This window comes from Aquila chrysaetos, chromosome 16, assembly GCF_900496995.4.
Source record: "Aquila chrysaetos chrysaetos chromosome 16, bAquChr1.4, whole genome shotgun sequence".
Classification (NCBI taxonomy): Eukaryota; Metazoa; Chordata; class Aves; order Accipitriformes; family Accipitridae; genus Aquila; species Aquila chrysaetos.
This window is the reverse complement of record NC_044019.1, coordinates 12,623,809-12,637,694: the sequence shown is the minus strand read 5'-3', so window position 1 is coordinate 12,637,694 and position 13,886 is coordinate 12,623,809. Positions and strand designations below refer to the sequence as shown.

Sequence of the window (13,886 nt, the reverse complement as noted above, 5' to 3'; positions counted from 1 at the left end):
TTATGCACCACAGTTATTACAACAAAGGTGTTGATATAAAACTGGTTAAAGGGATTTGGTTTCTGAAGATATAACAATGGATAGGTTTAACGAATAGTTATTTCATTTGCTCCTGAATTTTAGTAATTATTAAGTACAGACAAACCTAAAAACTTATACCAAGTCTAAAAATCTACTAGGATCAGTGGAATTTCCCAATACAGAGACATGGACAGAGACCAAGCATGCTTAGAGAAATGGTGGTCCCTTAAAAGTTATAATTAAAAAGGGAGATGAAGTTCAGCTAATTACAGAAGGCGTCTGGGGGCTTTCTATAGTGATGGCAAACTTGGTCCATCTAGTTTAATAGTGTCTGATAATAAGCCTATTTACTCCTCATGGGCAGACTGATAATGGGCTTTGGAGCAGAACTGTTGTCAGACTGGACCAATTCAGAGCGCTATGACTAGCCTCCCTTTCAGGCACACTCCTTCTGGCTATCAAAGCATGCTGCTGAAGATCCTTCAAACAAAAAAAACCAAACAAACAAAAATTCTTTTTTCCCCCTAAGAAAGCACGTACCTGACTGCTCATGTTATAGATTCAGTAGTGTTTGGAGCATGCAGCAAGTGTGCCCTTACCAATCTTTAGGAAGACACAAAACTGGTATGGTACCTTCAAAATATGTGTGTGAAATTGAGGTCTGTTGTTGGCTAGGACACTTGACAACAACAACAGGCTTTATACTTCAAGGTGGAGGGATTTATTCACAGTTTGTCCTTCCTATTTATAATTGTTCTAATAAAAAAGCTTAGACGACAAAGTGCACCTGAACATAAAGATCTGCTCATTAAATACTTTGGGGCTAAAATATGTCAGAAGTCCAGTAAGGTTGTAAATGAGTTTAAATGGAACCACAGAAATTGGTCCATGCTGTTCTTTAGAAAACTCAGGAGTCATATCCAACTGCAAAAAGGTCTATTGCCTTCCATCACAAGAAAAAAAAAAAAGTAGAAAATACTTATTTTACACTGCATTTTCATAACATGACACTGCTGCAATGGCAAAGGACCTGCAATGGCAAGACTTCATTTTTCTTTAGCATAGCAGCCTTCCATTACTAGTATAAGAGAAAAGGGAGTAAAATATAATTCTTAAATTTTCTTGCCTACAGAAAGAGATCTTCCAGTTGGCCTAGATCAAAAAATCATAACATGGGAGCTGGTGCAAAAAGAAAATTATCTCGTAAATGTTGAACAAGAAAGGAAAGAAAGCAATGAAGAAAGGCTGAAGGCCACATCTAATAAGTATGTTATTCTGACCCACAATAAGTGTACCTTGCAAGTCTCCAGCTTTGAATGACATAAATATTCAGGTGCTTGTAAAGTTTATAGAAAGTCCAACTAGAATGCAGTTAGGAAATATGCAGTCCATGAAAAAATACGAGAAGCCAGCATCGGTACAATATTACAATAGTTTTTGGTACTCTTGAAGTATGTACCAAATTACAGACATGTAAGCTCCAGCCAAATCTGCAGTCAAGCTCAGTGAAAATCATATTGATGAAGAAATGGTGGAAGAATAGTTCCTTTGCTATACTGCAGTGCATGTACTTCCATCCTCTGTAGGAATACAGTCTTGACTTTTGAATTAGACTTTTGAATGGAAGTTTAAGATATCTTGAATTATCCCCAGCCCACACATGCAGAATAAGAACTATTTACAGCTTTATGGCATGAGACTACAGTTTTCCACAAGAAATTAATGATATTGGCTCTAAAATTGTATTTAATTAACTGAGTTTCCATTTAAATACTTCTCTAAAATATCTCCCCACTAGGAACATAACTTAAATTGGTATAGTATTCTAAAGAGAAAGTCCTAAATTATTATTCAGAGGTTTACTCCTTTAAGTGAGACACAAAGTGAAGGATGCAGAAAGCATGCGGACGATACAATGATTTGGAGGCACTATGTGGAAGTTGTCTATACAGCCCCTGTGGACTGCATGGAAGAAGGGATTTGAATGTCAAGCCAGCTTCCAAAAATGAAACCTCCTATAAATTTTAAGTGGCTCAACTCCCCCGAGTTGATGGAAAATATTGAGGCCTCAGTTCTCACACCAAGATCAGTTTACATTTGGTACAGGTGAGACATAAGTGGCTGGAGAGACAGAGCTGGACCTAAGGCTCCTTTCTGCTGTCCTTGATTTCCACAGCAGCTGGGACTAAGTGACCCTCACCAGAAGCTGAAGGGGTGCTGTAATCTGTGTGAGTTTATGAGTCTCTGGGCAACAGGTGCATGAGTGTTCCAGAAATGCTGCTCTGTTCAATAAATACTTGCAGGAACACCTCAAAAGGACAAAACTTTTAGGGGGCTCTGGGATGTCTCAGCAGCACAGAACTGCCAGCGAGGGGCCATGGCTCTAGTAAGTTACATGGTTTTTGTGTTTTAGGATTTCTTGAGGCCTTTCCTTTTTGCTCAGCATGTCTGCTTTGTTTCCACAGGGTGGATAATTTGTCTAAATATTTTAGTGGATTGAAAGAACAAGAAAAGCGGTTTAAAGTTATGGAAGCCCAGGTAAGCAATAGTTTTATAGGCATTTATATCAGCTTTAGGATTTCACCATGTTTGTCTCATTTAATGGTGGTTTGGCAGACCCTATTTAGGGATAAAGGGAAGGAGAAATGCATCTGTATTATGGTTTCACTTTCATAATCGTTTTCTCTCTGGTGATATACATATGTAAACAAACATTTCTGACCTCTAGTAGAAAGGGAAATACAGCATTTCTTGCTCTCTTTGCTAGTCTACTTGAGAAGTGTTTCCTTCCTTAAGGATGCTTCTGGAAGCAAACACTTAATCTTCCCTCCTCCATTCTCTTCCTTCTCCCAACCTTTTCTTTCTTTAAAACTGCCGGCTTTGAAAATACCTGTATTCTGTCTGATCTGACCTAGACTAATCTTCTTGGACATCAGTTTTTCTAATTTTCTTAGATACCAGGTACCACCATCTCAAAGGGAAGTGTCTAACACACAAATGTGAAACACAAATAATAGAAGAAAACCCTATCTTAAGCTTTTAATGACAAACCCTTGAAATATAAAAAAACATTTTTTAAACAGTCTGAAAATGCTCAGCATTACCATGTGCTGCGTAGCACAACTGTTATTGTTTTCTTTGTCCCTAGAACTGTCCAGTGTAATTTTGGCCTCATTGAAAGTTCCTTATCTTAATACTCCCATAGCAGTTTCCCTCCCCCTTCTTATCCATTTTATGGCTTCCTGGAAAAAGTCATGCTATTCAATGAACAATGTTGACACGATATACAGGTCCAACAGGAACACACAAGAAATGCTCTAGTAAATTTGTGCCAACTTGAGATAATGCAATATACTCACAAAAAAAGGAAGGCATTTAATACAAATCTTCGCCCAAGACAGTTCAACCATTTCTTTAAAATAAAATAAAATAAAATAAAATAAAATAAAATAAAATAAAATGTGGTATCTCTGATGCTGCTTCAGTCTGCTGCCTAGATTATTGTTCTTGTAAATTTAAGAATGAATAAAGTACTACAAAAATTAGCTGACGTAGAAATCACTACCTATTTTGTAGATTTGCTACTGTACAGCTGTTATCTCCTCAATGGCAGAGGTTTTAACCAAAACCAACCTCTTGTGCAACCAACCAGCTCCAAACTGTACATGTAAGTATTGAAAACAATCATGGAAAAGCTAATTAATACAGCTGAACAATTTAGTTAAAAAAATGCAAGAAAAAAAAAAGATTGGAAAAGAACCTCATAAGGAGGTACCTAGACATTAATGGTAATATAAACAAGTAACAGAATATTCATACTTCAGAATGAAAAAATTACCTTTTGCAAAATATATTTAAAAGCTTTGGTGAAATGACTGTCGCTTAGTGCGAGTTAGAATGATCTCACCCAACTTTAAGCATGTAAATAAGTATCTATTTGCCACAGGGTTTCTTGAGAGGATTGTCTTGGGGGTTTCTTGAGTCAATGAGATAGTACTACCAAAGTATTACCAAAACATTTAATATGGATAACAATAATGATTAAAAATACAAATTGAGCAAGCGCCCTATTTTGTTTTAATCATGCACAGCTTGTTTGCCTTCAGAGCTGCGACTATTTCTGTCAGTTAAGAATCTTGTCCTGTGTTCCAGGGCTCCAGTGTTTGGAGTTCAAAACATCAGAGACAGAAATAGACTATTTCTCAGCCACCACAGGACATCCAACACAATAAAGATTTTGGATATTCTTCTTAATGATCTATTTCAATATCCACCTACCACTATCTGTAACACAAAAAGCCCTCCAAAAACCATAAACTGAACATATATATACTACATGGGAAAAAGAAGCAGCTGGAAACTCAGCAGTCATGACATGACTAGACCTCAAGTCACTCAGACTCAAACTAACCTCAAACTTGACTTAATTCTGCTAGAAGCTGGTAAAACACATATGTAAATTGCTTCATTATCAACATTCCAGTAAAAAACCCCATCCTGTAGCATGTTCCCCAGACATTGTAATACTGTAACTGCATAAAAGTCAGAAACTTAAATAGCCAAAAAATAAAGGAAAAAACCTGTTTCTATCATTTACGGAGCAAATGCAAAGTAATAGAATCTACAGTATCTTTTTATTGTGGATTATTTTCAACATTTTAAAGTTCCTTAAGCAATTACTATTATGGGCCCCTTGTCCTAAGGCTTTTAAACAAGCACATGGCTTTTGCAATCCTATTAGGTGTGAGGAATGCCAACACAGAGGTGCCTTCACCAGGAAGAAGTGAAAGAGAAGAGCGTGCAGTTCAGTATGAGACTGACATCACATACATTGATAATTAAATTTTATTCTAATTTCTTCAGATTAAACCTTTTGTCCTACTGAACTACTATAGAATTAAAATCCTAATCTCATCAAGGCCTAAGGCCCAGCTCTCAAAGCCTTATGCCGAGCACTGTCAATGTTTGACACTACTGACAATTTCTTAGTCTTCCTCCTTCAATTTCTTGGGCTTTCTTCCCTCCTGCTCCTCTATCGCTTGGAAACTCCATTCCACAAATCGCACTGAAAACTTTCTCTTCCAGGACGACTCTACCACCTTATTTTCTAAATATAATCTGCCTTCTGTTCTCCAAATACACACCCTCAATCCATCGTCATCATCGCTCATTTCCACATTTTTCTGTTCAAGGGAGTCTGCCTTTGGAAGGGTGATCGCTTACACACTAAAAAACGAGCCACGTCCTTGGCCAAGAAAGCAAGCTCGTATTTCTGAGTTGCTTAGAAAGGAAATCAAGAAATAGTTTCCACAGGAAAGGGCCTGGGATACTGAACTATTACAATCCATACAGTTCCTGGAGTTCTTACAACCCTCAAATGATCGCACTCACCATCTTCTCTTCCCACGCTGGCTTCTGTGAGGTATTCCTTTGCTGGTATTCCTTAGAGGGCTCCTCACTCATCCCAGAAACTGGAATCTCATCATGCAGTTCTCAAGCATGTGGTGGCTTGCAGTCACTTTCCAAACACAAAGCAGGTGACCCTCCTGCAGTCAGACCCCCAGCCTCTGCTGCTTGCTTTTTTGTTTCAATGCCAGATCATAGCTGCTGTCAGCTTGCTGCTGTTACCATACCACATGGAACACCGCATCTACACTTCAGCAGTTTTCTGATTTCATTTTACTTTTCTCTCTCAAAGGTCAGGAAAAAAAAAAAAAAAAAAAAAATCACTTGGAGACTTTAAAGCAAGAATGTGTAGCAAGAATCTCCCTACAAACCAGGAATTTACATTGTTTGTCATTTTTATCGTTACTTAAACTGGCATGTACATTTTTAGCATACAAAAGCTAGCTGGCTTTATTAGAATTTTGTATGAAAAGACACACCAACAAAATGGATATTACTACTGTCCTCTAAAGGGAAATTTCTTTGGAATAATATAAACAGCATCAGAAGGGGGAAGTATTGGGTTGTTGTCTTTCTTACACCGATAAGCTTCAACTGAACTTAATTTCCTCATGCATACAGCACTGCTTCTATGCAACATAAACATAGGTTGTGCAAAAGCTTTCTCTGTTGCCAGAGGTGGAGAAAAAAAATCTCATCTGATAAAAATACCTTTCCGGCATGAGTCTTTTTTTAATAGATACTAATCTTGTTATGATGTCTTCATAAAACAGGCATTTGTCCAGTTTATTCAGCTATGCCCCAGACCTCAGTGACCCCATTAACAGTGACGGAATTTTGGTACTGTCCTACCTGTTCTTCACCCTAGGCAAGCAGGAGTTATAAAACCAGTGAAGTTTGTACTGAGCTACACTTTTTGTTAGGAAATAATGCGTATCTTACAACCAGCACGCCCTCCTCTTGCAAGCAGCTTCCATTCTGAAATGGCTACTGCTTTAATTGTGATCAGCACATTAATTATCCACTGGAAACCAAAATCTATCTATTTGGAATTGTTGTCACATCCCACTCATGTGCACTAGAACAACTGATGTATTTAGCAATGACCCATTAATTAATGTGCATCAAACTGTATACTCATGAGAAAATAGATTCTGCTTTTAAAAGGTAAATTTCAAAAGATGGAGCAATATTACTCATTTTACATTGTTTTCTGCTTCTGCTGCCAAATGATGCCATCTGTTCAAACACAAAGACCCAAATGATTTGGGCCTACCAGTCAATTATTTGTAGGATGTTGACACCACCCCAGAGGAAGTAACCTCCTCAAATATCCTTCAGAGTTTGAGCAAGCACAGTCTAGCAAGAAAGATCACAAATCCTGAAAAAGTAATCTTTCACTACATGGTTATAAATACTAACATTGGGGCTCGTTAATTTAGAATACTGGCAAAAAAATGTCAGTCCAAACTGATCTGAACTAATTTGAGTTTCAAATCATATAACCTTTCAAAGAATTTAATCTTTCAACCTTATTTATAAAATTTATTGACATTCTGTGTGAAAAACTACTATATTTGACATTCATTACAATGTGATTCATTGCATGAGGCGATTCATCCTATAAGGTGATTCTCTATATATTGTAAAATGATTGAAAATGTTAAATATGTGAATTTTAGAATCTAAAATATAAGACTTGAGGGAGAAGTTACAAGATGGTAAGCGCAGAGTAACATTCTAGATGTTCAAGACAATTCTCAAATCAAATAAACAGTATTTGTTAAAACTCCTATAGCTGCATTAATCAGCATGGTTCAAAGAGATTAAGAAATCAAGCTACAACTGAAAGTTTATTGAATCCCAAAGAACAAAAAAGTATCCAGTTCTGGTATAAATACCTCATTCCCACCAAATCCACACAGAGAATCAACGTGGAAGCAGCGCCACTTGGAAAGGACGTACAAACATGCAGGCCAAGAATCATCACATCATATCATACCAGTAAGAGGAAAAGCTGCTGCCCAATTTAACAACCAAAGCAAATTCTGACCTACACTCAATGTGGTGAGACTTTGCTAAAGCCACCCTGAGCGCGTCTTCACCAGGATGTATCCAGAGTTGTACCTCTCCACAGGAAACATTATGTTTTTTAAAATCATGTACCATGTAACACTAAATAAGGTAAATATTAAGCCAACTTTAAAAAAAGTTGGCCCCCCACCTGGGCCCTCCAAATTCATGATTGGGCACCGTTGTGCTTTCACTCTCAATGGCAATGAGAGAAGGATGTATTAAAAAAAACCAAGTGTGTTTAAAAAAAAAAAAAAAAAAAAGGTTTTCTCCCTGGGACAGGGCCAGGAGAAATCACATCTAGTGGAAGACTTGGTTTTATTTTCATTGTTTAAAAATCTCTATACAATGAGCTCAGCATCATTGTTCCAGGATTCTACAGGATTTGGGAACAGCTCTAAACTGGGGGTTAGCAGGAAGCCTTACAGCCTTTTAGCTAACACATCTTCTTCTTTGGCTACTTCAGCTCTAGAGCAAGACCCAGGGAGCTGCTCAAGCAAACAAAGCACATCTTATTGCCTCCTGCTAGGGTGCAACTATTCATGAACAAAAAGTCTGCAGAGTTTTTAAGTAGCTTAATTTCTAACAATATATAATGTTCTTGGTGGCTACGACGCAAACCGTTAGACAAAAAGCTATCACATGGTTTCCAGACCAGAAAAAAAAAAGTCAGAGAAAAAACCAAACACACCCAAAGGCAATACAAGTCCTTGGATGTCTCCAATGTACTCCATCCTTCAGGACTCTTCCTCCTCCCCTTCATCATCTACTTTAGGCCGGAAATTTTTCCTATTCTTCTTCTTACTCCAATGGAATCCAACTGTTTCAACCGACGGCTCTTCACCTGCGCCACTAAACCTTGCACTAAGCTTACCCTCTGTATTCAGGTCCCCCGCCATCATGCACTCCTCCTCCTCTGCTGCCTTCCCACTTCCACTGTCTAAATGCCCCAGGTCTACCTTATCTTCCTCCCTCAAGTCATCAGTCTTCTTAAGAGATTTTCCTTTCAGATCCATTTTCATATGTTTCTTACCATCCTCCCCTGCTGATGTTTTCTTTTTCAGTCCATCAACACCCCTTTTTGCTGGTTTGGTGAAGACAATCCTCCCAGCTCCACAACTGGAAGGGTCCTGGTTGAAGTATGGGGTGTAGCTATCTTGGATAGCCGAGCTTTGTTCCTCCCCTCTTTTCTTCAAACCCTCTAGAAATTCCATGGCCACTGCCCTGTTAGTCTTGTCACTAGCCTCTGAAACTCCATCTAGGCTGTATTTGGTCCAGCGCTCTGGATGTGCCACATAGTCAGGCACTGCAGGAGAGGCTTTGGGAGCCTGCACTGGTTTGGCTTGCTTTCCCAGGCTTTCTGGAACCATGTTACCTGAAACTGTGGTTGGAGGCAATGGACGCTTAAACCTCCCATCAACAACATTATCTTCAGGCATCGAGGGCACAGATGACTTGGCTGCTTCTTCCAGGCAATCAAAAATGCTCTGGCTACGGAGAGAGAATGTAGAACTCATGCCCCTCAGATGGAATGGCTGGACAGGAGATCTGTGACTGCTGTTTGAAGAGTCGGGGGTCTCCCTGGATCTGTAATCCCCATCATCTGCAGATGGCTCCTCAGGAGATATTGTATCAACTTCTGCTTCATCCGCTAACCCCAAATCATCAGAATCAGAATCGCTGAGTGACACTGTGTCTGAGGGCAGAGCTCCTTCGTAGTCTGTGGCACCGCCAGCCACTATTCCCAGAAAGGGTTCACCTGCATCCTGATCTCCCATCTTCGAGCTGTCACTCCACTGGGGTCTTTGACGTAGGCCCAGGAACAGCTGCAAATACAGTTTTCCAAATGCCCACCAAGTTCAGTGCCTAGAATACAAAGGAGCATAAGAATTCAACCATGAAATGAGAACCAAATATGAGACTATCATTCTGTGCTGTGCAAAATAATTATTACTGCAATATAACAGGCAGCTATACTTCAGGGATTGCTAAGCAATTTTGCTTGAAATAAAAACATTACTTAAGGAATGAATGCACATTAAAATTAAAGACCTACACAAGACTCAATACAAGAATATGAAGTAATTAAAAATAGTGTTGCACACCAAATTTCATTAAAGGTTACAGCATGTCCAATTACTAAAAGATGAGCATAAATTTTCTGAGCAAATCTGAATACCCCATAACTGTCTTACACATCTTCAAAGAGACAGCAGTGACCTCTCCAAATTACACCCTCCATTTATCGTACTGTATAAATCCGCAAAACCACATCCTAATCACTCACACTTTCTTTTGGCCATTACGATCCTTTACTGCATTAGCCACTCTACCTCCCATCCCAATAATCACCACATTCTGCCTATTATAAAGGACAGTATCCCTGTTTGAGGTCAGTGGCAGAGAAGCCACAAAAGTACCAGGGCTACAGTTTCAGGACTGCTTTAAAGTGACATGAAGTACAAGGTCCACTCCTTCCTTGGGTTTAAGCTCTTATGTCATTATTAGATTCCTGGAATCAGAAAACAAGCCAGCTCAAGAAACTAATCCCACTGGATTAAGAAAACTAATCGCACATGCCATGCTTGTGCATGGAAACAAGGGGAGGGTGCAACCAAGAGTCTGCAAGAGCTGGCCCTTCACTCAGTAAAAAGACAGTGTGATTTGAAGCCTGACTTCCAGCAGCGGCTGGAACACCTGATTCACTCTGCCACCTGCTTGAAGGGAACCCTGCAGAACTGAGGTGGTTGATGATCACACTACCACTTGCCGGGCAATCAGAAACAAGAGTTGGCAAACACATACCTCTGTTCAGCTCACAAAAATGTGAATTGTAGAGACAGTTCTAATATATTATTAGAATAAGCTCAACTACCTAATTTTAGGTCCTTCTGAAACGATGCAGTAAACAGACATGGAAAGTCTGTTAGTCACTCACTTTCTCTTGAGACTGAGTCAGCTTTCCCTCCTGAGGGTCAGTTAAAGCCACCAAAGATCTCAGCACTTCCACCCTAGAAAACAAACATTTCCATCAAGATACTGGAAATGTAGTTTTAAAAATAATTCCTTCCCCCTGAATCATCCAAGGCTGCAGAACTGAGTTCTAAATCTGACACAAACTCATGCTGGTATAAAAGTCTGCCGATATTCCTGGATTTTTGGCAAAAGAACACCGCACAGCCTAATAAGGCAGGCACCACTGTATTTACTCAGCCTCCACATTCACATTGCCAATCTTGCTCTGTAGAAGAGAAGAGAGGTTTTAAACAAAAAAAACCCCAACTGTAATTTGCATGTGCAGTAAACCATTACTAAATGAACAGTATTAAATGCAGCTAAGAAAATATAAAAATAATAGTTATGCATTGCAAGTACCAAGTGCTGCTAAGTACTAAGACCATAGATACCACAGAGTTCTGTTTTCAAAGAAAGGTCATATTCACAGTTAGGGCCAGATCTTCACAAGGTATTAAAACATAGAGAAACTTCTGAAGAATTCAACAGACTGACTGCTGTGTTCCATGTAAAGTCTGGCTGTCTTTGACAAAAAGGATCTGATGACTGCTTTGGAAAACACTGCCCTCGGTGTAACCCATAAACGTGAAATAATAATCTGAAAATTACACATTCTTCTGCATAGTTTTATAATGGACGAAAAGTAACAACCACAACCCAAGAGAGACATTGAAGTGTGCCACTGACTAAAAGAGCTGTTTTCAGATGGCAGTAGAAGTATTCATCACAGGCTGTGAATCAGGGTACCTCTTGTCTGAGGGAAGCTACACAGAAAGGAAAAATTTTGTTCCTAAGGCAATGTTTTAGCCTTAACAACATAAGCAGCCAAACTTACTGACCCTTACAGCACACCAGACTCACAGGTTTGTTACGGCGACGTGATCACAGCACAACTTGGATAGGATGGTGTCTCTCTGGATGGGAAGGTCCCCATTGGACTCTTCCATCCTGGTCTTACTCACACGGGCCCTGTGCGTCTTTGTGCAGCCTGTGAGGAAAACAGAGACCCCAGTCACCCCAAACCATGGCCACCAGTGTGCTCTCATGGCAGAGACACCGCTGCAGCAAGGCCTGCCAGCACCCCCGTGCCAACAGCAGCACGGTCCTTCGGGACGGCGCTCGCACAGGCCGCCGCACCAAGGGAGCGGGCAGCAGCCCCCGGGCCCTGGCTCACACCTCCGGTGGGCACGGCACCCCGCCGCGGGCAGGGGGAAACGACAGAGCCCACGGCCTCGGCCGTCCCGCCCAGGGCCCAGCTGCCTTCCCCGCGCCGGGATCCCGTTGGATACAAACACCGCCCGTCCCCGCTCGAGCCCCCGCGCCTTTCTCCTCACGACAGAGGGGCGCCTGGAGCCCGCCGCCTCCCGCTCCCGCTCAGCGCCGCGCACGGAGGCCGCCAGCCCACCCACCGCCACCTCCGGGCACACACCGCGAACCGGCGGAGAAGGGGGGGGACGGGCCCCGCGCCCCGACACAACAAGGGCCCAACGCCTCCCCACAGCGACCGCCCGCCTTCCCCGCCCCTCCCCCGCCCACCGCCGACGGCCCCCGCGCGGGGCGCGCTGGGACACTGAGTCCCTGCCGGCCGCCGCGGGGCAGCAACGCGCGGCGGCGAGACTACAGCTCCCAGCAGGCCAAGCGGCGCGGAAGGGGCGGGAAGCGGGAGGCCTCTGCCCCTCCCCGCACCGCCTCTCTCCTTTGCGTCCCGGGAGTTGTAGTCGCCCGCCTTTCCCCCGGCGGGGGACATTTTGCGAGCCGGGGCGTGGGGAAAATATCACGGGCCTGCCGCAAAACGAGGCCGAGCGCTCCCCTCTGCCGCCGCGGCGACGGAGGGACTACAGCTCCCAGGGTGCACCGCGCCGGCCGCTCGCCCGCCATTTTGCCGCCTGTGAGGAGACGGAGAGGTGCTGGCGCTGCCGCCTGCGCAGGGCGGAGCGTGGGGTTCACCCGTGCGCCGCGGCGAGCCTGTGCCGCTGGCCAGCGCTGGCGCCGCCGCCGCGGTGGCTGGGGCTCGGCAGCCACCCCTCGGGCTGCCCGCGCCCTGAGGGGGCCGGCGAGGCAGGCGCGGCACCGCCGCCTCCCTAAACAGTCCGGAAAAAAAAAACATGTCAAGCAGAGCTTTTTTCTCCTCAGAAAAGCAGGGTTTGGCCACAATGAAAACTTCAGAGGAAGTGTCTGGGGTTTTGGTCTATTTTTTTTTTTTTTCCAACTGTTATGTATTTATTTTCTAACAAGAAAACCCTTAGTCACTTTGGGTGTAAAACAGCTATCCATCAAAAAAAGTTTCCATTTTCTGTCCCAGAAGAATGTGCATGTATCAAGAAGCAGAATTCTGTCTGAAAATATTTTATTGGTGTTGGCTAAAGATGCCTCATTCCCCCCCCCCTTTCAGCAAAAAGTTTAAATTTTCAGTAGAAATACGCTTCCCAAGTGGCTTCAATATTTAGCTTGTTTACGCTTATGTTAAGTAAAAAAGAAAAGGTAAGGTTTGCTGTGCTAGCATGTGGCCCAGCAGCTTGCAGGGCTCGCCTCCGCCCTTTCCCTGACTCGGTCTCACTGCCTTGCCTGGCCTTGGGGCTTCATCATTAAATTAGATTAATGCCTGCAAAGGCCCTGAGCCTCTAAAGGTTGTGCCTTTACCTCTTCAGATCACCCCACTCTGAGGGATTTGCTATAGGCCTTGAGTTTAAGGAAAGCTCATCTATGCCATCGTTTGGCAGCAAAAGAGGAAATTACCACGTAGCCCCACTTTGTCTGATTTTTAGTGGCACTTTACTTTCCCCTCCCATGGCAACCCAACCCTGCTGCATCTCCGGTTGCTTTGCCGATGGATGTGCTAGAGGTAAGGCTGTGGCCACGGCCGAGGAGAATTCACGGGATCCCTTCAAGCGGGGCCTCACTGTGAGTCACCCATAATATAAACTGCAGCCACTTCATTTGCATTGTGAGTTTTTAAATACATACTTTCGCCTGCTGGTAATTTATGAGACAAGGGCTGTGTTTGGAATACATTTGGCAGCGATGATGAGATTAGCGCAAAATGTCTTCCGTCTGGCTGGAGTTGTGCAGTAGTTTTAAAACAACAGCTCTGGAGGTGTTTCCCCATTTGGTGATCATGGTTTTTTAGTGTATACGCATATGGTAGTATGGTCAAAGGCATTCAAATGGGTTCCCAGCTGGAGGGAGGAAAAAAGGAAAACATGAGTCTTCTGGTAGGCAAGCAGGAATCTATAGGAGGAGGGTAGTAAACAGGCAAAGGGAGCCAAGAGTAAACCATGGGTGAAAGCTACCAGTGCTGTGTAACACTGCCTAGGGTGTTGGGGACACACCAGGAGTGAGCCTCTGAGGGCAGTAAGGAGCAGGCAAGAAAA

The 13,886-nt window shown here is 42.6% G+C and overlaps 2 protein-coding genes across 9 annotated transcripts in view; one reads left to right on the top strand and one right to left on the bottom strand.

The window, feature by feature from the left end:
* The window catches only part of TRPM5 (transient receptor potential cation channel subfamily M member 5), a 52,581-nt gene extending 47,702 nt beyond the window's left edge, over window positions 1–4,879 (top strand). The window contains exons 23-26 of the mRNA XM_030038701.2: window positions 1,154–1,286; window positions 2,487–2,559; window positions 3,598–3,688; window positions 4,763–4,879. Of these exons, the coding sequence (XP_029894561.1) occupies window positions 1,154–1,286; window positions 2,487–2,559; window positions 3,598–3,688; window positions 4,763–4,863 (398 nt within the window). The 3' untranslated portion in view covers window positions 4,864–4,879. The remainder of the gene's footprint in view (window positions 1–1,153; window positions 1,287–2,486; window positions 2,560–3,597; window positions 3,689–4,762) is intronic.
* Window positions 4,880–7,261: 2,382 nt separating this feature from the next.
* Window positions 7,262–12,050, bottom strand: TSSC4 (tumor suppressing subtransferable candidate 4). Of its 8 annotated transcripts, none has more exons than XM_030038710.2 (4): window positions 11,945–12,050; window positions 11,355–11,503; window positions 10,439–10,511; window positions 7,262–9,366 (listed from the first exon to the last, which is right to left on the bottom strand). In XM_030038710.2, the coding sequence occupies exon 4, from the start codon at window positions 9,276–9,278 to the stop codon at window positions 8,238–8,240; it is 1,041 nt and encodes a 346-aa protein (XP_029894570.1). In that variant the 5' UTR covers window positions 9,279–9,366; window positions 10,439–10,511; window positions 11,355–11,503; window positions 11,945–12,050; the 3' UTR covers window positions 7,262–8,237. The 8 variants fall into 8 exon arrangements, with proteins under 8 accessions (XP_029894570.1, XP_029894568.1, XP_029894572.1 ...); XM_030038708.2 differs by having other exon boundaries at window positions 11,377–11,503; XM_030038712.2 differs by having other exon boundaries at window positions 11,377–11,503; window positions 11,925–12,035.
* Between the last annotated feature and the right edge of the window lie 1,836 nt (window positions 12,051–13,886).